At 52.3% G+C, this 25,138-nt stretch overlaps 1 protein-coding gene across 2 annotated transcripts in view; it reads right to left on the minus strand.

The window, feature by feature from the left end:
* CYTH1 (cytohesin 1) overlaps nucleotides 1-15,105 on the minus strand; it is a 69,491-nt gene extending 54,386 nt beyond the window's left edge. Inside the window, exon 1 of one of the 2 annotated variants that reach the window (XM_075562300.1) lies at nucleotides 14,946-15,105. In XM_075562300.1, coding sequence (XP_075418415.1) covers nucleotides 14,946-14,967 — 22 coding nt within the window. In that variant the 5' untranslated portion in view covers nucleotides 14,968-15,105. The remainder of the gene's footprint in view (nucleotides 1-14,945) is intronic. The other variant, XM_075562301.1, reaches the window with a different exon arrangement.
* Between the last annotated feature and the right edge of the window lie 10,033 nt (nucleotides 15,106-25,138).

Genomic DNA, 25,138 nt, shown 5'->3' on the forward strand with positions numbered 1-25,138 from the left:
TTTTCCAGCCCATGTTCGGTTGAGATGTGGTGAATTGTGCATTCGAAGCGACGAACGGGAACCTGGGTACCAGTGTGGGCCATTACATGGGAGTCCCCTAGGCCCAGCTTGTGCAGACTGTCTCTGGCTTGTCTCCCGTCTCCACTGGGCTCCACACTGGGAATGGGGCAGCACCGCTTTTGCTTCTCGGCCAAGAATCTCTAGATCCGGAGAGCCATGCAAAGGCTGAGGAGGGTGGAGAGCAGGCGCACAAACAAAATGACAGAGACAGGGAGCGCCATGCGTTTACAAGTTTTCATGGCAAAGAAAAGGCATATATGTGTATATAGAGAGCAAGCTGTAAAACATGCCACAGACCATCCCTACTACTTTTCAAGCATTTATTTTTTAAACACTAGTACAGTATACAGAAAGGACTGAAGGGACAGGGAGCACGACGCACAGAGAACAGCAATGCCACCAACATGGCCCTGCGGGTGGACACAATGGGCACCAACTCCACTTCACTCTTCTCTCTACGTCGGCACATGCTGGAAAGTCCCCAGAGTCATTGTCTTGCCAGGGTTTGCCCACGGGCTGGAGTAGGAAGGACACGCACATTAGAGTCAACCCTGACTGGCTGTCTGAGGTTGCTAAACAGCCCGGAAGAGAGCTGTCGAAGGAAGTTCCTGGCTGATGACTCTGCTGCAGATCTCCTCCAAGGCAGGCCAGCAGCATCCCAGCTCAACCCCCTCCTTGGTCCCAGCAGGAGAAGTGAGGAGATCTTGCTCAGCCACTTCTCTAGTGGCTGGGGCCTAGCTCAGGGAGGGCACCGCCCTGGGTGAGTGAGCACGCTGCAAGAAGGGATGGAAAGAATCACAACCGAGAGCCACAGGAGACTCGCAGGCAGGTGGAGAGGGAGGCAGGGTGAAGTGGGGAGACAGGTGGGCGGAGCAGGAGGCAGGATGAAGGAACAAAACAGGAAGCGCCCAGCCCCGGTGACTTTTGCTCTAATGTGCTGACCCTCTCCTAGCCTCTCCTAGATGAACACGGGGCAGCTTGGCACAGAGGCATGAGGATTAGAGAGTTAAAGAAAGGAACTTAACACTCAGGCACCCCACCTGACCATCCTCACAGCCCAGGAGCCCCTCTGCCCTCCAAGCCAGCCAGGCAGAGCTCATGCTGGTCTGTGCAGGGGGGACCCTAGCATGGCAGTGCATACTTCCTGGTGTGGGGCGTCTCCATCAGGGCTCCCCTCATTTGTAGGTGACCAGGTTGTTAGTAAAGTAAATGAATGAGTTACAGGTGAGGCTGCCTTAGCCTCCTGAAGCAGATGTCAGGCATCCCCAGGTGGGTTCAAACCGCCAACCTTTAGGTTAGCCATAGAGTGCAAACCTAGAAAGATAAGTAAAATCTAAAAAGCTGTCATCATGTCAGTTCTGACTCATAGTGATCCTATGGGACACTCACTGCTCCACTGGATTTCTAAGGCTGTGTTTACATGAGTGAATTGCCTCATTCCCCCCATGGAATGGCTGGAGAGCTGTAACTGCCTGCCTCCCAGTTAGTAGCCCACTACTTAGCCTGACATGCCACCAGGGCTCCCTGGAGCAGCCTCGCCTACCAGGTGTGGCGGGAGTAGGGTGCCAGAGTCAGGTGCTCTTTGAAGAGCTCACTGTGGTGAGCCTACAGGTTAGTCAGGACACCCCATAACCCCAACTGCAACAGCGCCCACCTGGGCCGGAAAAACACACAGGCCCACGGTGTGCTGCTGCCACCACCTCCAGGAAGAACCCTTTTCGTGACAGACCCCATCTTTCATACTGCCCTCTCCCCAAAGAGAGAGGCTTTTCACAGACGTCACATAGATTGCGACAGCATTTTAATAGTTAAAATGCTTTTTCTCTCAAAGCAAAATATATTATTACAAGACATTCTAAGTGTTTTCAGCAGAAGTTAAAAAGTAACTCTATGTAGCAAGTGCCACAGATCTTTATCTGTTCTACAAAGTCAGGTGTCAAAATCAGGCTGATGGTATGACTTCTTGAAATCAAAACTTAGCGCAAATGTAGCCAGCATAAAGTCACCACCGATGTAGCCAGCATACAGCCACCGCCGAGAGCTGCAGTGCTTTCCTGTCCCATTCATGTGGCAGAAGAGACCTGCCCTCCACCCAACCCCAACCCCCAAGGTCGCCCCATTTCAGCGCTTAATCGGTGTCCTCCTAAAGCTTACAGAGGGTTTCCGTGAGTTCACAGAGCGAGCGTTTGTTTTATGTCTGGGACACTGACTGAGGAACCTGTCCTTTCACTCCGTGTCACGTGGGCATCCTGCACGCCTAGGCAAGCAGGTCTCTGCTCTCCACAGGCCGGCCTGGTGTCCTGTCACAGACACACAGTGATGTCTGGGACCAACCGGACCGGGTTGGGGAGCCAGCAGGCCAGCGACAGAGAGGAGACAGTAAGGCAGATGCCCGGTCCCAGGCCTTTCTCTGCTGATGACACTTCAGGGCCTCCACGTGCTTGCCACAGCACGTATCCCCGCCTTACTGCCCTGTCTTCCAACCCACACTGGTCTGAGAGTCATTCACCCCCAGAGGGATGGTGACCTACTTCTGTATGGAAACCAGCTGACCTTGGGACAGGATAATGCCAGGAACAAAGTCCCTCAAATGGTTGAGAACCTAATAAGGCTTCTTTAAAGATCAGAAGGGGCTTTTAGTAATGTGCTTTTCTCTGTCATGGGAGGAGTTTGGGGAGGCTTGCTTTTACTATTTACTGTGGATTAGATGAAGGTTTCAACAATTCAGACATGTTTCCACATTGTGTTTCATGCCCCCTGACAGCCACGTACTCCACCCATCACTGAGCCCACTTCCTCCCCTTGCTTCCCATCCTCCCCCCACAACCCTTGCTGTCCTCTGAACTCTAGGTGCTTGCTACCCTTCTGATGCCGAAAGGTTGGTTATTCTAAGAGTTACCCACCTCTCCTGTGTAATTGTTCACGTATACATCTTTCATTACACAGGTTACCACCCCCTTTTCAGAAAGAAAAAAAACCTCAGTCCCTCTGGTAATTAAAACTGTTGGTACTCTTGCCCATCATCCAAGATGAAGTATCTCTCTAGATTCTGAGCTTGTTTCATCTCTCTCCCGATCTCTCCAAGACCTTCTCCTGGGATCCCTTCCAGAGCAGTCGACAGTGGCAGTCGAGCATCCTCTAATCCTTCTGATCTCAGGGTTGGGGAAGCTCCATTTCCTGTGGCCCCTCTGTCTACTGGATTGTTTCCAAGCTGCTCTGATTTCCTTCCCACTTCTTTGCTCCAGACAGGGAGACACCAATAGCTGCTCCCTAAGCTAGCTCACAAGTTTTTAAGACCCCAGGTACCACTCACCAAATCAGCTGGGGTTTTTTTTTTTTTCAATGAAAGCCATTTATTTTACTTTATTTTTAACTGTTTTATTAGGGGCTCATACAACTCTTATCACAATCCATACATACATCAATTGTGTAAAGCACATCCGTACATTCATTGCCCTCATCATTTTCAAAGCATTTGCTCTCCACTTAAGTCCCCTGCATCAGGTCTCTGCTGAGTTTTTACTCTAAGGATGTGCTATTGTTTTCATTTTGTAAGGCAGACGCTTAAATTCCTCTCACTAGAATGCAGTGTGCCCACACACTTTCCTGAGTTGAAGAGACAGGGCATTCACAGAGAGACCAGAAAAGGGTAAGGGCAGTGGTTGCTAGCAGGTAACTTGGTTTGTGCCTTTGGCACATGACCATGGTGGATGAGTGCCAGCCCCTACTCTGCATCCACACCATAAAATGTAAGCATGTGGTGTGGACGGAGAGGGCAGGTGTCTGGGAAAATGATGACCAAATCATCTCATGCCTAGACTTCTTCCTAGAATACTTTTCAGCTGTTTTTTCCGTTCCAAGGGCAGGAGGCCACCACCTCCGGCAAAAGCTGACTGTCACCACCCAACTCAGTTTTATAATCAATGCTGATCCATGAGAAGCTAAACACTCAATGAAATGCAAATGTGAGGGTGTTTCCTGAGCTGCCCTGCAGTCCCCTTAGTGGGCCATGTCCACAGTTGAGCTGAGAGCAGCCAATCAAAGTTGGATCGTTAACATGCCTCCACGCACAGTCACCAATGCCGAGGAACCCAGGTCCCCACGTCTCAGGACCCTTGATGGCCTCACCCATTCCAGGGCCAGCCCTCCTCTCATCATACAGAGCCGTAGAGGTGGAGCCTGGGAACGGCTGAAGACACTGGGGACTCCATTGAGTAGTACTACTGTCCCTCACCCTTCTTTCAACAGCATCCTCCCTCCCTTCTATTTGTAGTGCCAATCAAATGGGGCTTCATAAAGCGTGTGGACCCCACAAACTTTTAAAAGGCCTCTCATATAAACAGTACAACATACAGAGACCTGGTCAATGATTTCTACTCATATAGTTCACAACCTGGGTCACACGCTTCATGCTGTGCCATCTGCCCCGCAACCACCGCACTGCTTCCCAGACTCCCTGGGCCCCCAGCTCCTCATCTGTGTAAAGAGCTAGCATTCCGCACTAACTGCTGCTTACTTGAAAGGCAGCCTGGGGGGAGGTTTTGGTTCCAGGTTTAGCGATCATCTCAAGGTCACAGTGCCAGCGTGCCCACTCCCAGACCTCAGCGGATCCAGAAAACCAAGTTTCTATTAGAATTTAAAGGCCTTGTTTTACAGCTACCCTCCTTTCGGTCAGGACCCATCCTCAATAGACTTTATTATAATTTGTCACAATAGGCAAAAGGGTGGGGAGTGACACCACAAAGCCCCTGTAACCTAGTTCAATGCGTGTGCCTGCCTGCAGAGTTGCCTCTCCTCTCACGCCAGGTCCAACAGCCCAATTCACATGTGCCAGCTCCAGGGACCTATGCAAGGCCCAGTGGTGTAACTACTGTTGCCACAACACCAGCCCAGTTTACAGGCGGCCTGGGAGGTGACCGTGCCACCCAACGGCTGAGAAGGAACAGGCTTTCATACGAGAGCCTAAAACTCTGCAAATCCTGACCCATGATCAGTACCAGGCTCTCAGAATATAAAACTGCTTGGCACCCTGCAACACCGGTTTGCACCAAGCTCCTTTGCCAACTGCAGGGCAACGGGGGCACCACCCAGTGTTCCTGGAGGAAGGCTGCAGGTCTCAACCAACTCAGAAAGGGAAAGAAAAGGTGAAGGCCCGGGGTGCGGGCCCCAGAAGCCCCTGGTCCCAAGGAGTCTGGTGCTCACCCCAGCTCCACCCTGAGCACCAGCTCATCCTTGCCCAGGGGGAAATGGATCCTCTGCTTCCACCACCTGGGGTGGCTGTAAGAAGGGGTTGAGGGCTTGGGAAATGTGCCTGGTACCAAACCAAGTGTCCAGCAGCTAGCAGTCACCCTAGTTGTGGAGAAAGACATGATTCTGTGCCCCAACTCTGGAATGCCCATTCCTTTGATGCCAGAAGTCAGGTGGCTTCTGATAGGGCAGGTCTGACCTGAGCACCCTGAAACCTGGCTCCCACAAAATTTCCAAACTCCCACACCAAGCACTTTTTAGAAGCTGAGCTGACTCGCACCTTTCAAGCCTCACCGTTCCAGCAAGAAGGGCAGGTCGTGTCACACAGAGGAAGGAGCGTTGGCTGGATGGACAGGTGGGAGGACTTACCAAAAACCAGCCAGGTGGCGTGAAAGAGAAAGCGAGCAAGCCGGACATTTGGGGTGGTCAATAAATGGTGATCAAAGTTTAAAAACATACATCAAGTGGGCCTGCCGGGAACCTTAGGCTGGGCAGGGGCTACAGGAGGTCTTCAGACAGGCTCAACTCGAGATGGTGGTGCTGAAGCCTGGGGAAGTCCCTACAGAAGTTGAACATGTCCGAAAACAGCCCCAAAGCTGGATAGTCTCTTCCCCGCCAGCCTGAGCACTGTTGGGATGATATCTCGGGGCATTAGCACACACCAGCAGGCAAGACCTTCAGCTGACGAAATGCATGGTGCCTGGCAGCTGCTACGCACAACCGCCCAGCGCCCTAAAGGACAGAAGGACACTGAGTCAGTGCTCACTCTCAGCACAGGAGCACTCCACCCCAGGCTTCTTCAGAACCACTTAAAATCTGTTTCCTTTTCTTCCTTCTTCAAGTTCAAATCCCTCCCCAACATACGTGCTATGGCCCTTGCGAGGAGCCATGGTGGCGCAGAGGGTTCGGTGTTGCGCTACTAGCCACCAGGCTGACAATGCAAAGCTTCCATGCAGGTGACAGCCAGGGGTCCCTGTCGTCACCTGTGAACTGAAATAAGACTCCACGGCACTGAATGTGGGTCTCTGTTTTAAATGAATTCCATCCTTCTTACCGTCAAGGAGACCACACTGCTGCCAGAGAACAGCAGGCTTTTGACAAAGAAAACTTCTTCAAGCCGCCAGAAGGGAAACAAAGACGCCAAGTGAGGAAGATGCGAGCCTGACCCTTTCGAATGCCAGCACAGGAGACAACTAGTAGCCCTCACAGACAAGGAGGCAGAGGGACACGTGATGTCACGCCACCGCGGGTAATGATAAGTGACGGGAACCCCCTGCCTGGCCCTTCACCTAGAGCTGTTTTGTTTGTTGTGCGTGTAGAGAGGGAAGCCAAACAGCAGAGGCAGCAGATTTGAGAGGATGTGGGATGCACGTCTGCACGCTGCAAAGCCAGCCCCGCCACCTCCACGCCCTCCCATCGCAACGGGCACCAGTCAGCAATGGCGAGAGGCAGTGGGCCACAGAGGGCAGGGTCCTGAAAGGCCCACTCCTTGGGGCCAGTCCCTCAAGCTGAGGGTGCCCAACCTCGGCCTCGACACCTGGTGCAACACACACTGAGCTGTGGGGCCCTCTTCCCCACCAGAAAGAACACTGTAAAAACAAGCCAAACCCATAACCGTCAGGTCAATTCCAACCAATCGCGACCCTCTCGACGAGAGCAGAACTGTCCCTTCTGGTGGCCGAGGCTGTGAATCTGGACAGGAGCAGACAGCCTCATCCTTCCCCAGACTTGCGGTGAGAAGCCCAACATGCAAGCAGCTGCACCACCAAGCTCCTTTTTTCCTGCCAAGGGGCCTGCTCGTTCCTCCCCCTCTTCTTCCTACACACTAAGTGCAGTTCAGAGGAATCTACTTGGCAAGATAGTTTCTGATTACTACATGACTCCTGCCATCAAGTCAGTCCTGACTCACTACAACCCGACAGGACAGGGTGAACTGCCCCTGTCGGTTCCAGAGACAATAACTCTTCACAGAAGTAAAAGACCCATCTTTCTCCAGAGGAGCAGCTGGTGGTTTCAAACTGCTGACCTTGTAACCTGCTAGGGCACCAGGGCTCTGTGATGACTACATGGCACATGTTAAGAGGATGGGTATGACTGGCAGAAAGGATCCCACCTCCTGAACTATTTCTTTATCACCCTAAGGCAGGCCGGTGAGGTCTACACAGCTCACAATTTCCCTGTGGTAATGACCGTGTCTGACCAGGAGAGAGCATACAAGCTGAAATTCTTCAGGAGACTAAGGAAGGTGATAGTGACAATAATTGGTCAAAAGTCTGACCCCCATCTACCTGCCCAGGCACAAAGTCTCGGCGTGAGAAAACTGTCATCGGTGAAGTTTCCAGTGAAGGAGCCAGCCCTGGTTGGGCGCCCACCCTTCCTCTGGCAGCAGGCAATGGATGGACCTGAGCTCAGGAGAGCAGTGTGGGCGCTGAGTGAGGAAACAATGGCCCGGATGGGTGCTCTGCATTCAATTATCTTCTCAGGAAGTTGCCCCCAGACATCTGATACTTTATCATGGGTGCAGCCTCACTGCCACCAAGGCTTCCACTGATCACCAAGGGGTGGCCTGCCCTTCTTTCTTTCTCTCTCTCTCTCTCTCTCACAACCTGTCCCAAGGGAGGATCAAACCCCATCAATGACCTCCTGATGCCGATGACCCTCCACTGATTCTGATGAAGGCTATGACCCTTCTGCCACCAAAAGACACAGACCCAAAGAAGCTTTGGGACGAGTTCAGAGAGCCCGGGCCCACTGAAGAGCGGCTGCAGGTTAGAACAGTCGGCTCAAGTTCAAAAGGCACGGAGGGCAGACATCAAACTAGTAGGACGAAGTCTTCCCAGATGCGGTTTCCTCTGAAGCCCAATGTATCTCTTCCTCCTAGAAAATGGGAACTGTCCTGGACCAGGAAGGCTCTGATTTATGAGGGAGATCACATGACCCTAAAAAAAGTCCCCAATTATTTCACATGTGGGTCCTTAATCCATTTAGAATCTTGCGTCTGCGTATGGGCCATAGCAGATGTATTGTTTCCACCCATGGGAGCACATCTCCACCGTGTGTACCTGTCTGTAGCGACTTAAAGACATCCAAATAAACACTACCGTGTCCTAGGGAGTGTCCACAAGAGGAGGACTTGTGTCCGTGTCCAGTGGCACGCAGGCACAGCACAACACAACACACCAGAGTTACTCGGTGGAGGAAGGCTCCAGTGTCTGCTTTAGAAGCTCCCTTTGTTGAAGTGGAAACGCTGAGTTCTTTTCTTTCTTTAGCGCATTATAAATGAATTGGTTTCTGAAAGTTTTATACATCAAAATGGCAACTTGAAATTCCTAACACTTTTCACCAAAGCAACAATGCTAAAAATAGTGGTTAAGTCAGGGTGCAGTGTAGCACTGAGGAAACACACAACTTTCCTCTAGTTATTTGGTGCTACCCCCCCCCCCATCACGAACCCAATTGTACCTTACAAATCAGGCTAGATAGAGGATGTACACTGGTATAGATAAGAGCTGGAAACACAGGGAATCCAGACATATAAACCTCTCAGGACCAATAATGAGAGTAGCAATACCAGGAGGGGAAGGGGAAGGTGGGGGGAAAAGGGTGAACCTATTACAATGATCTACATATAACCCCTTCCCAGGGAGACGGACAGCAGAAAAGTGGGTAAAGGGAGACAGCAGTCAGTGTAAGACATGAAAACAAATTTATAAATCATAAAAGGTTAGTTTCCAACTACCAACCATGAGAGAGGGGGGAAATGAGCTGATAGCAACTTTCTTCTAGTTCTATGGTGCTTCCTTCCCCCCACTATTATGACCTCAGTTCTACCTTACCAATCAGATTAGAACAAAGCATGCACACTGCTACAGAGAAGAGCCGAAACACAGAGAATCCAGGATAGATAAACCTCTCAGGGCCAACAAGGAAAGCAGATATACCAGGAGGATTAGGGGAGGGTGGGGGGAGAAAGGGGGAACCAATCACAAGGATCAACCTAGAACTCCCCTCCCAGGGGGACAAATAACAGAAAAGTGGGGAGGGGCAGCGGAGGACAATGCAAGCTATGGGAAAAATAATCTGTAACTTATCAAGAGTTTGTAGGGAGGGCGGGCAGGGGAGGGAGGGGGAAGAAATGGGGAGCTGATATCAGGGGCTCAAGTGGGAAGAGAATGCTTTGAAATGATGATGGTGGCATATGTGCAAATGTGCTTGACACTGGATGAATGTATGGATTGTGATAAGAGATGTAAGAGCCCCCAATGGTTAAATTGCTCTAAGCTCACTGCCATCGGACCAGTACTGACTCAAGACTCCCCATGGGTTTCCAGAACTGTAACTGCCTCCAGCAGTAGCACACCCAATCTTCCTCTGAGCTGCTAGGAGTTTCCAACTACCAACCATGCCAATCATAGCCCACGCAGGGCCACTACACCACCAGGGCACATTTGTTCTAAGCCAGTGGTCTCAATCTGTGGGTCACAACCCCTTTGGGGGTTGAATGGCCCTTTCACAGGGTTGCCTGATTCATAACAGTAGCAAAATGACAGTGATGAAGTAGCAACAAAAATAGCTTTATGGTTGAGGTGGTCACCACCACATGAGGAGCTGTATGAAAGGGTCTCGGCATCAGGAAGGTTGAGAACCACTGGTCTAATCTAACCAATTTACAAAGTAGAAGAAAAGTACAAAACGTATCAAAGAAAATGAACTCCCCCAATAAAATGATTTTTTAAAAATAAACAAAAGTATTTAAGAGGTATACAAAAGTAACATATGACAAAATAATAACTTATGAATTATGAAGGGCTCATGAGGGAGGGGGGAGGGAGGTGAGGGGGAAAATGAGCAGCCAATATTAAGGGTTCAAGTAGAAGGTAAATATTTTGAGAATGATGATGGCAACAAATGTACATATGTGCTTGATACAATGGATGTATGTTGGGATTGTGATAAGAATTGTACGAGCCCCCAATAAATGATTTTTTAAAAGGGGGTATACAAAAGAAAGAAAGAAAAGGAACTGCTATAGAAACATCCAACAACTCCACTGCCACCGAGTCTATTCCGACTCAGTGACCCTACAGGATAGGCCAGGGGGTTCCCATGGCCATAAATCTTTATGGAAACAGACAGCCTCATTTTTCTCCCTCTGAGCAGCTGGTGGTTTTGAACTGCTGATGTGGCAGTTAGCAGGTCACCTCCTAACCCACTATGCCACCAGGGCTCCTTAATGAAATATAGTTCAACAAAAAGACTAATACTGATAAAATGAGTTAACTTGAACTCATTAGCTTGAAAAGCAATTATTAAGGTTCACGATGTTTACTACTGAGCCCAGTGCTCAGGGGCTGACCTAAAGATTGGTGGTTGGGTGGGGGGGGGGGGAGTGTGAAGGGAGGAGGAAGGGGATAAAATGAGGAGCTGATGCCAGGGGCTTAAGTGGAGAGCAAATGTTTTGAGAATGATGAGGGCAATGAATGTACAAATGTGCTTTAAACAATTGATGTATATATGGACTGTGATAAGAGTTGTATGAGCCCCTAATAAAATGATTTTTTTTAATGGTGGTTGGAGCTCACTATGCCTACAGGAACAAGACTTTAAAGAAGACAGCGTAGACCAGTCTCAGGAGTCACTAGGACCAGAAATGGACTCCAGGCCACCCAACAACAACAAGGTGTTATCTGAGAGGAAGGCAGCTGGAAGAGATGGAGTCAGATAATTCCTTTGTGGGTGGGGAATCCCCTTTAGTTCAGCCTTTCTGCTTCCTTGAAAACAAAAGAAAGGTGATTTTCAAAGACTGTATAAAGGGGAAGAATCAACCTCTTTCTCATCTACCGGTATCATAGGCAAAACAGTGCCCCTACTCCCAGCCCCCACCAAAGATGTCACCATCCTAATCCCCAGAGTCTGTGACTATGTTGCCTTCGACGACAGAGGGGGCTAAGGTTCCAAGTGGAATGAGGGTTGATCAGCAGCTGCCCCTAAACCGAGAGGACTCTGAACATTCAGCATACAATGTAGTCACAAGGGACCTGATAAGAGGAAGGTCGGCAAGAGATGAAAAGAAGCTATGAAGATAGAAAACTCCAGTTCACTGCCATCAAGCCGATGAGGACTCACAGTGACCCTACACAACAGGGGAGATCTGCCCCTGTGCTTTGCCGAGACTGTCACTCTTTACGGGAGTAGAAAGTCCCATCTTTTTCCATCAGAAAGGGAAACTGCTGGTCTCAAACTGCTGATCTTGCCGTTAGCAGTCCAACTGGCAGCCCACTGTGCCAACCTCACTCCAGACTTGGTGGCAGAGAAGTCGCTGTACTGAAAACAATTGGGCTAGGGGCTGACCCCGATCCCAACTACTATGTGGACACCTGCCCCTCTCCACAGAAGAATTTATTTCAAAGGACGGCATTGAATCTGCAGCTCCAAGAGAGGGACATATCTGATTGGAGCACATGGGAGCAGATGAAGGGGGAGGAGGAGAGAGTGGAGCACAGCCTGGCCCACCAGGTCTTGCAGACGATGTTCCCGATTAGAGCAGCCAGTCCACAGAGAGGACCACATGGCCGGCCCCACTATGAGACATGACGTCCCTCATTGACCCATAGCCCTACAGGGGACACCACCAGAGAAGCAATGTGGGAATTGTGCCTGATCTGATCCCACCACACTGAGGCAAAACACTAAGGGGGTGCAACAGAACAGCAAGGGAACGGAATGGCGAGGTTCCCAGGGAATATTGAAGGTGGACTTTGGGGTCAGGGTGTGGTGCCCCAACAGACTGGACTGGAAAACACTCCTAAAGGCAGGCCAACAAACAGTCCTTGAACTCAGTATAAGCTTTTCTTTCTTGTGTTTTGTTTTGTTTTTTGAAATAGAGAAAAGAGCTAGGAGACAAAGGGCATTTATAGAGGTCTAAATAAAGGTAGGTACATATGTAAATATATTTATATATGAGGATGGGGAAATTGGTCTATGTGCATATATTTATAGATTTAGTATTAAGGTAGCAGAAGGACATTGGGCCTCCACTCAAGTACTCCCTAAATGCAAGAATATGTTCTTTTATTAAATTGGCATTCTATGATGCTCACCTTCCCGACATAACCGCTGAAACAAAGCAGGTGAATAAGTAAATGTGAAGAAAGCTAATGGTGCCAGGCTATCAAAAAATACAGCGTCTGGGGTCTTACAGGCTTGAAGGTAAACAAGTGGCCATCTAGCTCAGAAGCAACAAAGCCCACAAGGAAGAAACACACTACCCTGCACGATCATGAGGTGTCCAAGGAATCAGGCATCATCAGAACAAAAAATCATATCATTGTGAATGAGGGGGAGAGTGCAGAGTGGAGATCCAAAGTCCATTTGTAGGTCACTGGACATCCCCTTATAGGAGGGTCTTGGGGAGGAGAAGAGCCAGTCAGGGTGCGATATAGCAACAATGAAACATACAACTTTCCTCTAGTTCCTAAATGCTTCTTCCTCCCCCACTATCATAATTCCAATTCTACCTTACAAATCTGGCTAGACCAGAGGATGTACACTGGTACTGACAGGAACTGGAAACACAGGGAATCCAGGGCGGATGATCCCTTCAGGACCAGTGGTGTGAGTGGTGATACTAGGAGGGTGGAGGGAGGGTGGGTTGGAAAGGGGGAATCGATTACAAGGATCTACATGTGACCTCCTCCCTGGGGGGCCGACAACAGAAAAGTGGGTGAAGGGAGACATCAGACAGTGCAAGATATGACAAAATAATAATTTATAAATTACCAAGGGTTCATGAGGGAGGGGGCTTGGAGGAGGAAGGGGGAAAATGAGGAGCTGATGCCAGGGGCTTAGGTGGAGAGCAAATGTTTTGAGAATGATGAGGGCAATGAATGTACAAATGTGCTTTACACAATTGATGTAAGAGCTGTATAAGCCCCTAATAAAATATTTTTTTTAAAGAGCGGATACCAAGGGCTCAATAGAAAGTAAATGTCTAGAAAATAATGATGGCAATATATGTACAAATACTCTTGATATAATTGATGTATGGATTGTAATAAGAGCTGTAAGAGCCCCCAATAAAATCTTTTATTAAACAAACAAACAACAATGACCACAACAAAAGAAACCAACTGGACTGGAAAGACCTACTACCACCAAGAAGGCAGAAACAGGAACAGGGTGCAGCCTTTGGATTCTGGTTCTGTCCCTGCACCGAGACCCTGTTAGACCCAGAGGAAGACTGATGCCAGGCCCCATGGAGATCTCCAAGGAATGGTAGGTCCCCAGATGTCGAAAGGAGACAAGAAGACCCTTCCCCCAGAGCCACCACAGCGAGAAAGCCCTGAATTCGGACCTCTAGCTTCCTAAACAACTAAGAGCATAAATGTGTGTTTGTTAAAGTCTCAATGCATACATAATGTATTAAAACAACCAGCCAATAGCTTCCTGCTTGGGTGCTGTGGGTAAGAACTTTAGGTGGAGGCAGAGAAGTGCCCATGAGAAACCTTCGGGGGCCAGCAAATCTCTTTCTAAATCACAAAAGGAAAGTACAGGCCCTTACTGCCTTGCCTTCTCATGGACATTGGGTCAATTTTGACTCATATCAGGACTGAGCAGAACTTCCCCACTGGGTTTCCACAGCTGTTGTGGCTGGAACCGACCTTTGGGCTCACCGCCCCAACACTGACCACCCGGGCTCACCAGGACACCTGTCTCAGGGCGGGCTGCCAGCGTAAAAGCCACAGAGGCTCCTGAGAGCAAGCTGCTACTCCCAAACCCACCTCTTCAGCAGTAGCCAGTTCTTCAATGAGTTACTCAAAATTATACCAGACACCACAACAACACGCTTTCCTGTTTATGTCTTGACAGCTGGCGTGTCAAAGCTTGCTCACTAACACCAACAAGACGCCACCTACATCACCTTGGCCAGCAACCCACGGTGGGTCCCAAATGGGGCTGGCAAGTGTTTCAGATTCCGCCCCATTGGAGCTGGGCTGCCAGCGGTGCTGGGTCAAGTGTGGACGCGCCGCGGTCCACGAGCAAATCACCCTCTGCCGCCTCAAAGTGCTCCGGGGACAGACAGGTCAGGCTGTCACCGTGTCCCTAGGCTAAGGTGGCTGGAGCAGCCCCGAAAGGGCTGGACAACTCGGCTTGTCCTTGCGCGGGTCCCAGCCCCGCAGACAGGCGGCCGGCCGGGCAGCAGCTGGCTGGTCCGTGCGAGACGGCCAGTCCACAGCTGACAACGATAGGCCTGCACGCCCGGGTCCCCTGGGGACACGTCCCGGCGAGGCCACCGCCTCGGATGACCTGCCCCGTCATTTTCATCCCCGAACAAAGAAACGGACCGGGGCTCGCAACTTACGGAGCCAGAGCCGGAAACTACCGGGAAGACAGACCGTGCGCTCGGGCCCCGCGGCCAGGAAGGCGCTGCTGGTGACAGCGACCCCGCCCCGAGACGCGCCCCCCGAGACCCGGGCCCTGGAGACCGCGGCGCTCCGACCTCGGTGCCCTCAGCCATCGGCGCCCGGCCCGCGGAGCCCGGCCTCCGCGTTCCGCCCGCCGCCCCGGCAGCCCGGCCCGCCCGCGGGGATGGAGGGAGGGAGCGGGACGCTGGCTGGCCGGGCCGCGGGCGCACTGACCGTAGCTGTCGTCGTCCTCCATGGTGCCGGCGCCGGGCTCCACGGCCCCGGCTGCCGCTCGCCTCACCGTCCGTCCCGCGCCGCCGGCCGGCTCGCCCGCTCACTCGCTCGCTGCCTCAGCGATGAGTCCCGCCCCCGCGGCCGCGCTTCCGGCCCTTCGGCTCCGGCGCCCCGCCTGCCGCGCGCACGCGCACCAGTGGCACACGCGATACACACACCACCGCCCGCCCGTCCGGGGCTGCGCCTGCGCGCGCGCCCGGCCTCCCAGAAGCACCGCCCCCTAGTCAAAAGCACCGCCCCCGGCCCCCGTTCACGCTCACACTCGGTGTGCGGCCACCGCCCAGTCCCGCACTGGCGCACGCGTACCCACACGCACACCCACTCCGGCACGTGACCACCGCCAGGGCCCACGCCTGCGCAAGGGCGCCCACGCGGCCCGCCTCCAAGCCCCGCCCCTAGATCTGAGGTCTGTCTCCGCCTCCGATTCTCACGGCAGTAATTGCGCACGCGTGGCTCAGCTCCGTCCCGCCGAGCAGCTCAGCGCCGGGGGTGGTCACGCCCCCAGGGCCCGCCCTCTGAGGCTTGGTTCTCGCCCAGTCGGCAAGGTTTCGGATTTCGCAAGGGCTGGTGGATCGCAAGGTCCTGCTGTGGCCACGTGCTCGACGTGGGGGAGTAGGGTGGAGCTAAAGGAACACCTGCTTTTGGGAAAGATCGCCGAAGCGATTCAGCTGTCCCTTCTCGGAATGAATCTCCTGAGGTTTTTTCACTCTGGGCCAAGGGGCCCGAGCAGGCGTCCCAGCTCCCAGCTTTTCGGGGTTTCGGTGAGCCCCGCTTTTCCAGTCTTGGCTGCGTGCTTCGGCCTATGTGGGCAGAGCAGTCCTGATGCCAGAGGCTTTAGCACCCACACACTCCAGGCACCTTACTCGCTCGGCAGGTGTGTGCTGCGCCCACCGTAGCCTAGTCACGGACATAGCAGGCTCCTGCTCAGAACCATTCCTGACTTTCCAGGCTAAAGCCCACTGCGCCCACCTTCCTACTGGGTTCTTTAGGATCATCGCTTAAAACCCAGCGGGAGAACGCGGGAAGCCTCTGGGAACTGGGGCCTTTTCCCTGAGCCCAGGCGGCTTTGTGGTTAATAGTTCCCCTGCCAACCAGCTCGGGCAGGAGAAAGCTTCACTGCCTCAAACGCTGTGGGGGTACTTCTACCCTGCCTGGCTCTGTAGGATCGGCCGGGTTGAAATGGCTTGATGACAAGGGGGTTGGGTTTCATTTTTTGTTTTTTACTTTTTCCTTGTGACCAAGTGGAAAACCCCAACACAGCAGAAAACCAGCCAAACCTCCTCTCTCCCAGCACAGAGCACTGCCTGGGGCACCACAGAGATCCTGGGACTGCCGTGGGGGAGGAGATGGGGTGGAGAAGGTGCCCAAGGCTCCAAGCTGATCCTGCACTGTCTGTCCTCTTAGCTAACTCAGCGTGGGTGACCAGTTCAAGCAAGAAGCAGGTCAGCCTCACCCATTTTCATGGCTTAGGACCCTTAGGGCTGCGACTGCTTTTTTTACACCCACATAACCTTACGAGTATACAGCTGGTATAGATGCAAGGAGCCCTGGTGGTGTAGTGGTTACTCCTTGGAAACCACCCAACCCAGGTGAGGGATCCTACTCTGGTAAAGAGTTACAGTCCAGATGCTCACGGCCGTCTGCACTGCCCCACAGACTCATCATGAGTCACAATCAACTGGATAACAGTGAGGTTTTTTGGTTTGGGTTGTGGTTTTGGTTTATTTGGGGGGTGGGGGTGGTATAGAGGTATGCATAAGCATTTCTTTTTCCCTAGGAAGGATACTCAGAAAATGAACAGGAATGGAGCTGGAAGAAAAGGGGCAGGACTATGACCTGGAATGAGACCATCTTTTCATGCTGCGTCTTTCTGTACCTCTGGCTGTGTTCACACAAATGCCTCTTTTCCAGCCACTCCCAGAGAAGTAAACTCCTTCTTGGTGTGCTGTTTACAATACAAACTCTAACACCTCCTTTTGGTGTGTGTCTGGGGAAGGCTGGGAGTGGAAATACCCTAAGGACGGCTATGGAGTCCTGGTGATGTAGTGGTTACATGGTGGCCTGTGGTCCACATGGTCAGCAGTTCCAACCCATCAGCAGCTCCTTGAGAGAAAGACTGGGCTCTACGCCTATAAACAGTTACCGTCTCGGAAACTCACAGGAAGCCATTATGAGTCAGCATTGAATCGATGGCAGTGAGTTAAAGATGGCTGGTCCCCACTAGGGTAGCATAGGACCTTTCTTGTGTGGGTACCACCCAGCAACTCCCCTCACAGTCAGCCAGCCCAAGCCCCCCGGAAAGTCACAGGACCCTCTCGGGGCAGCTGCACCAGGGGGTGGTGTGACCTCACCATTACTGTTCAGCCATCTAGCCTGTCTCCTGGCCTTTTCCTCCAGCCTGGGCAATGGACCTGCTGGAAAGGAGACAGGTTCAGAATCCCCTGGAGCCTTGATGACATAGTGGGTATGCATTAGACTGCTAACTGGGAGGTTGGGAGTTTGAGACCTTTGTGGCCATTCCACAGGGAAAAGAGGAGGCTTTCTATGCAAAAGAGACCCAATCTCACCTAGATTTTGAGGCCTTTTGCCATGTTTTCAAAGGGACAATGAACAGAAAATGTTCCTGATGATGGTGGCTGTTAGGTCATAATGGCATCCAAGGATCCACGATAGTTAAATCAGACCTCGGACAGATGCTCACAGTTCATGATTGGTGGCCGATCCACACATCACAGTTACAGGTGGGATGACAGGGCCATCATGGGACATGTAAATTGTCAGAAGCATTTGAAAGACTGGTCCAGGGCTTCTGGACCATGTCTGATAGGGCATGACCATGCAAACCCTGGTACTGTCCCCAGTATGGTGACTTCCATCAAGGACACACCTAGGAAACCTCTAAGAGAGACTTGCCCCTCTAGAGGTGCGGGCTGGAGAGGAATGGAGATGATCCACCCTTGGCTAATGATGAGAAGGAAGTCGATAGAGTCAGTCTGTCCTGCAAAGGGGTGCTCAGAATTTAAGTCCTAATACACTACTCCCATAAAGAGTTACAGTCTCAGAAACCCCCAGGGGCTCCAGGGCTGCTCTGTGTTCGCATCAGCTGGCTGACATTGAACTTGCCTTTGAGTCTGAGAGCTCCAGTGGAGTAGTGGTTTGAGTTGGTCGGCAGTTCAAGCCCACCAGCTGCTCCGTGGGAGAAAGATGAGGCTTTCTGCTCCCACAAAGATTTACAGCCTCAGACGCCCAAAGGGGCAGTTCTACTCTGTCCTCTAGGGTTAAAAATAAACCCCAAACTCTCACTGCCAGATAGTCAATGCTGACCCTCAGCTACCCCCTGGAACTGTTTACAGGAGTAGAAAGCCCCGTCCTTCTCCCTCTCTAGGGTTATTACTACGACTCAGAATCAACTTGATGGCAGTGGTCCGTTGCTTTCATTTCTGATGTCCTTTGAATGAGTCTGTGACCTCGGCCAATAGCTCAACCTCCCAGACTTGTGTCCCAGAGCGGACTGATCCCTGGATCCCTGGGAATGCCACCAGAGAGGCACCGTTTTCTGTCAAAATTCTTTTCTTCTGCAGCAGGGAGTCTGTCCCTTAGATGAGGCCACCTTCAACACACCAGCCTCCGCAGGAGCCCTGTCTCGACTTCCTGCCCAAGGCGTGACCCTGGCGCAGGCTTCCTGTGGTTAGGAAATCTGTTCTTCCGCAAGCCAACACCCCCACCCTCCCTCAGGATCACACGGCTCAGCCTTGGCTGTCTCCTGAAAATCTGTAAGACCTGAAGCTTCTTTCCAAGAACCCCAGGAGATCAGGCCCGCCCCTCATGGTCATCAATACCTTTTTGTATGTTTTATTGGGGTGGGGGGGGGTTGGTTTTTGTGATTGTTTGAAGTGAACTTGTTTGTCACAAGACTCCAAGTCCTAAAATTTCAGTTTTACTTTCCTCCTTTTTTTCTGTAAGCATCGATACCCTTCTAGAAGGTGAATTTTCTGGATCTCACCAGACGACCCAGTTTGTGGTTGGAGGCCACCGCACCAGTTCTGACTCACACAACAGTGCAAAACATCGTCCGGTCCTGCGCCACCCCACAACCCTTGTCTGTTACAGCCACGATGGTAGTCCGCCTCGCCTCCTTGTGCTCACCCTCGACTCTACCAAGCATGATTTCTGGTTTGCAGGACGTTATAGAACAGGGTGTGCATGCGGGGCAGGGGGCACAGTGGTTAAGGGTTAGGCTACTGACCTGAAAAGTGGGTGGTGCAAACCCCAGGGAGAAAGACGAGGCAGTCTGCTCGCGGACAGACTGATACCCTGTGGGGCAGTTCTACCCTGTCCCATGGGGCCCCTAGGATCCGGAACCCCACCTTGATGGTCCCTAACCACAACTGTCTCTGGAGAAAGATGAGGCTGTCTACTCCTGTGGTAGTTACATCATCTGGCGTCAGTTTGGGACTTGCGAGGATTAAGAGTGAAGGGGTGGAGTCTAGTTTGTCAATCACGTTATAGCCAATGAGGTCACTGTGTGGGCATGGTCTTCCCCTGAGGATTCTGGGTATTCCTGTATTTCCTCCTTGGAGGTGGAAGACACTTCTCTCTCTGCTCACTCCCTTGGAGATGCCACTCTACTGACAAGACACATGGCACTACACTGACAGACCCCGTGCCCTGGGACCTGAAGAAGCCAAGTGTAGACCCCTGCCAGCACTGAGATGCTTATGCCACTGGACCCAAAGACTTCCTGCCCACTGGCCTGTGATCGTGCTAATATCAGACTTATGGGCTTAGACTGGACTGGGCTGGGCTGCTTTCTGAATGTACAAGGACCCTTTATATAAAACTCTCTTAAACAAACACCTATGAGTTTCTATGAATTTGTTTCTCTAGTCTACCAGGACTAGCACAACTCCCCTAGAGAGTTACAGTCTCAAATGTTTTGAAACTGATGCTGGCGGTGATTATAAAGTTAAGCTTGATCTAACTGAATATGAGTCGTTTATAATACCTGTAAGACCATCCACGGTCTGCATTCGCCAGAGTCCAAACACGGAAACACACCCAGTGCCCTCGGACCCTTTTCTGTTTCGCGGGGTTTGACCTCCCATTCCATCTAAGAGCCTCACCACTCTGAGGCGACCCAGCGTGCTCTTTGGCACATGGGCTTCCATTCCAACACTGTAAATTGGCAGGCTTGCGGAGCCCTGGAGTGCCGTCCTACTGTAAGCACTTAGCAATCAGGCCCCCATCCCTGTGCTCTCTCATCAGTAATTAGCCCGCTCTCTGCTCCGGGAGCTTCTCCAAATCTCTCCTCGAGGTGAACTCAGATCGGTTCAGATAAGGAGTGAGTCTTGTCAGAGACTAAGATGTCACCTGAGTCCGTGTCACCTGAATCACTTTTCTACCTGGGGCTAGAGGTGTGCTCTGATTCCCGCCCTGTGGACCTGGAAGCTGAGCTCCTGGCGCAGGTTCCTTATACAAACGAGTCTGTGCAGGCTCACAGTCATCCCCGTGGGGTTCCCACAGTGTAACTTTATGGGAGTAGAAAGCCCACTCTTTCTCCCAAGGAGCTGCTGGTGGTTTCAAACTACTGACCATGCAGATCACAGCCCAACACATAACCACTATACCACCTGGGTCCCTCAGGTGCTGTGTAGGTAGGAGCTAATCTGTCCCATTCAGCGCTAGGAGTCACAAGACATGTGGGGCGCTGGTGGTGGGGACCCAGCCTGCTGCACGTCTGTGCATGCTGAGTCATTGTACAGAGCAAGACTCACCCTGTGTTAGCTCAGAGAGAAAGCATGGATCCTGGGTGTACACATCCAAAGGATGTGTGACGGATGGGAACGCCCTTGACAGACGACTCCAGGTGATAACCCAGTACTCGGTACAGACCAAGGGAGGCTCCTGGGATGAACTGAGGAAGCCCTGGTCGTGTGGTTACACGTGGGCTGCTAACCCCAAGGTCATCAGTTCGAAGTCACCAGGTGCTCCATGGGAGAAAGAAGAGATTTTCTGCTCCCGTGAAGCCTCAGAAACCCACAGGGGTAGGTCTACGCTGTCCTACAGGACTGCTCTGAGTCGGCATCGACTCCAGGGTGGTAGCAACGTTATCGGATGCGTACCAGATGCAGAAACCCAACACCGTGCCCTCTGGCCCTCCCTCAGGCCAGAGCAGGATAGTTGGCAGAGACGGGCTTACCCCCAAGCCCTACCCAGGAGCCCCCTCCTCCAATCAAGATCGAGTGTTGTGCCTACTGGCATTGGACCCCCGCCCGGCCCACAAACACCAGCCCACTGAAAGGACACCAGACAGACACTATCTGACCTTCTCTCTTCACCCACTTCCTGCGTGCCTTTTGTGCTGAACATTTCCCTCTTACCACCTTGTTTGTTTGCCCTCTCCTCCCAAACCTTTGTTGGGTTGAGAACACTGTACCCAAGTGATTTTAGTTCAGCAGTTCTCAACCTGTGGGTCAAGACCCCTTTGGGGGGTGTTGAACGACCCTTTCACAGGGGTCGCCTGATTCATAACAGTAGCAAAATTACAGTGATGAAGTAGCGACAAAAATAATTTTATGATTGGGGGAGGGGGGGTGTCATCGCAACATGAGAAACTGTATGAAAGGGTCGTGGCATTAGGAAAGTTGAGAACCACTGGTTTAATCCAGTTAGAGAAAGCACCCTGCCCAAATGCAGTTGGCCTCAGGCCCTTGACCATACGCAGTCTCTACGCAATCATTGGGTGGGGCTGCATTGGATGGAGTCAGATGTCACCTGATAGGACCAATTAAGGTTGACAGTCTTCTCTACCTGACTGAGATGGAGTCTAGTCAACAGAGAGGACGGCCTGAGACATACCGGCCTGGACTGCTTGCTGCCTCGTGGTCCCCAGTGGTTTCCTGTGCTTCACCTTTGCAACCTGAGTTAACGTCAAACATCTGTCCATGACGCCCCACCCCACAGCGTCCAATCCAAAGCCAGGGAGTTGTGTTCTCGGTGTTGTGATTTCAGACAGGACATCACAAAGCCTGTCTGCGTTGTACCGCTGCGGACTCCTCGCAGGGGCACTTTCTCAATTAAAAACTCCGCCTCCCTCTGACTTGGGGTGGGGAGATTGGCCATATTGTGTCGGGGTAGAATACCAGCCGGAACCCCTCAATAAGCCAGGCACTGTGGAGAGACATAATCTTGTGGACTCAGTTTGTAACGATGTCCCTTCTGGGGTGCTGTGGGCAGTAGTCCAGCAAACATTTGCTGGGGCCCTAGGCTCTGTGAGCACTGTCGGTGGTGCTGGGGAGAGCAGCCTGAAGTGGGTGACAGCCTGGCCAGTAGGGTCCAGGGCACTGGGCAAGGCCTCGCTGGTCCTTGGGCAAACTGGTTGGCTCAGATAGGAGTAGAGACTGAATACATACCTGATAAACGTGTGCCCTATCCATGTATTCGGTGTTTTAAACTGACTCTTAGAAATCGATCACAGCCTGAGACACTACACTGAGAGATTTGATTGCACACACACACACACACACACACACACACCAATCCCATTAAATTGACTCAGACTCATATGGGCCAATATTGAGTTTCTGGGGGCTGAGAATCTGTAGGGAAGCAGGAGAGTCTCGTCTCTCACAGTGAGGATAGTGGGGTTGAACCACCAACTTTGTGGTAGGTAGTCCCCGACAGTACCTCCAGGGCTCCCCTCCAGTTCTCCCTAATGGTGACTGTTTCTAAACCTAACAAGTGCTGCTCCCTCCGTATTCCGTCTCTAGTCAGGTCGAATGAGGTGTTGGGGCCCCTGTGGAAGGGGCAAGTTGGGGCCTAGGAGAAAGAAGAGGTCAGAGTCCCTGTTCGCTATGATCCCCGACTTCCCCCCATGTCCCAAGGTGCTTACTCAGGGCCAGGGGACCTTCCTTCTGCCCAGGCCACTCGGATATTTATAACATCACCCGTGGGCCTTACTGGTCAAGCCTTCAGTCCACTCACCCCTAATGTGATGGCTGGAGCTGCTCCTCTTTGGTGGGTGAGGGATGTGAGCTGGCGTGGACTGGCCATCAGGAGCCCTGCTGGTGCAGTGGGTTATGCACGGGGCTTCAAGGCACAAGGTTCGGCAGTTTAAATCCACCAGGCGCTCCCTGGGAGAAAGACAAGACTTTTTACTCCTGCACAGATTTACAGTCCTGGAAACCCACAGGGGCAGTTCTACCCTGTCCTAGCAGAGCACTCTGAGTTGGAATTGACTTGATATCAGTGAGGGTTTTTTGGGGGGTGGGTGGGTTGGGAGGACCCCTGTGCTCAAGGAACAGAAGAAAAGACTCAAAGCTCGCTGTGGCTGAGCCGATGCCAACTCAGAGTGCCCCTGTACGGCAGGGTAGAACTGTTCTGTGGGTTTCCACGACTGTGATTCTGTGCGGGAGGAGAACGTCTTGTCTTGCTCCAGAGGAGCAGCAGCTGGTCTCGAATGACTGACCTTGCAGTTAGGAGCCCGGCTCGTCACCATTTTGCCTACGACTGTACCTGAGGGCCCTCAGCCAGTCCCTGAAGCCCTGCCCAGGGCAGAGGTGGGCAGGGAAGACCCTCTGAAAGGCTGTATCAGGAGGAATGGGTCAACCGGTCCTGCCAGTCAGGGTTACCACCTGCCCCAAGGGCAACAGGGGAGCCAGGTGTGGGGGGCTGGGCAGTGTTTGGAGCAGTATTTAGTCTGGTATCCTTGGTAAACCCAGGGCGCCAGCCCCAGGAGAACTGGCTGGGACCTTCCAGTTCTGTCTCGGGACTTGGGGACGGGATGGCAGGAGAGAGGGCACATGACAGGTGTCAATGACAGCTGGGAATCTGCTTCCCCAGCCCTTCACTGGAGCTCTGTCTCATGTCAAAATCCCCCACCCCCATTTCATTCTGTCAAAGCCCATCCTACGCATGGACGAACCTGCAGATGTTTGCAATGGAAGCTGATTGTGCCCAATGATAGACAGGTGACCCAGAAACGTGGGCAGCCTTCTTGGGACACCGAGGGGGTGTGCTCACTGCCCGCGAGACCCCGGTGAGAAAGTAAAGGGGGCAGCTGGCCCTCAGGCTCAGCGAAGCAGGCAGGGAAAGAAGACCTTTGGTGCAGGTAACGCCTGCCCGTGGAGGGTAGGCGGGTCACCTTCTCGGCAGTCCAGAGGCTTGGTGACAGCCATGCATCCCCCGGCAGCGTGTCCACTTTGCCCCATCCTCTAATATCTGAGTTACTAGGAAGGAGCCAAGCACCTGGTGGTGGAATGCTTAAGCGCTCGGCTGTTGACGACACCCACAGGTCTCTCCTAAGATACACACACTGAGGCCTCAGCAGAGGGGCAGGAGTGGGGGGGCCTCTAGGCCAATGGGCCAAATAGTTTATGGTCACGGAGGTGCTCTGCTTGCTGGTCGGGTGCGTAGCCTCGGGGGTCTTCAGAGCTTGTGAGGGTCTCCTTCTTTGTGGCACCGAGCAGAAGGAAGGAAAGGGCGGACTCAGGCAACCATCAGTCCAAACGACTGTCAACCTCCTGAAGCGGAGACTGCACCGGCTATCCACTGCTCCAACCAAGGCCGCGGAAGGCACCACTTAGAGAAGGTACAAAACGTAGAAGAAACTTCTAATGAAAAACAAACCGATTCACGGGGCTTGAAAGAGAGTGGAGGGAGCCCAGAGAATTTAAAACTGTGTGCTGAAGACCCCCAGAGGCCACCTTCTAGTCAGCCACAGCTGGGCCCAGGAGCCAGCACAGCTGCCAGGAGTGTGCTCCTCGGGCCCTCAGCTGGGAGAGACCAGGGGGGCAACACCTGTCCCAAACCCTGGCTGAGATGTCAGGGAGGGGCACCCCAGGAGGAACTAGGGACAGTGCTAACCTTTCACGGACCGGCAACCAGTGGCACAGAACACTGTTGGTGGACAATTGATCGGAAGACTGACAGGCTGCGTAAGCTTTCACCTAAAGTGGGATGAAGATTGTAAAAAATAGGTTTTATGGCCTTGGAAAACCCGTGAGCCAGCTCTGTGGGGTTGCTCTGGGCGCCATGGGGGCCTTGCTGTGAGCCGGAACACGCTGGATGGTGCAGGTCTGGCATTTTAATAAGGAGCCCTGGTGGTGTGGCCGTGACATGCCAGCCTGCTCACT

The sequence above is a fragment of the Tenrec ecaudatus genome, chromosome 10, assembly GCF_050624435.1.
Source record: "Tenrec ecaudatus isolate mTenEca1 chromosome 10, mTenEca1.hap1, whole genome shotgun sequence".
Classification (NCBI taxonomy): domain Eukaryota; kingdom Metazoa; phylum Chordata; class Mammalia; order Afrosoricida; family Tenrecidae; genus Tenrec; species Tenrec ecaudatus.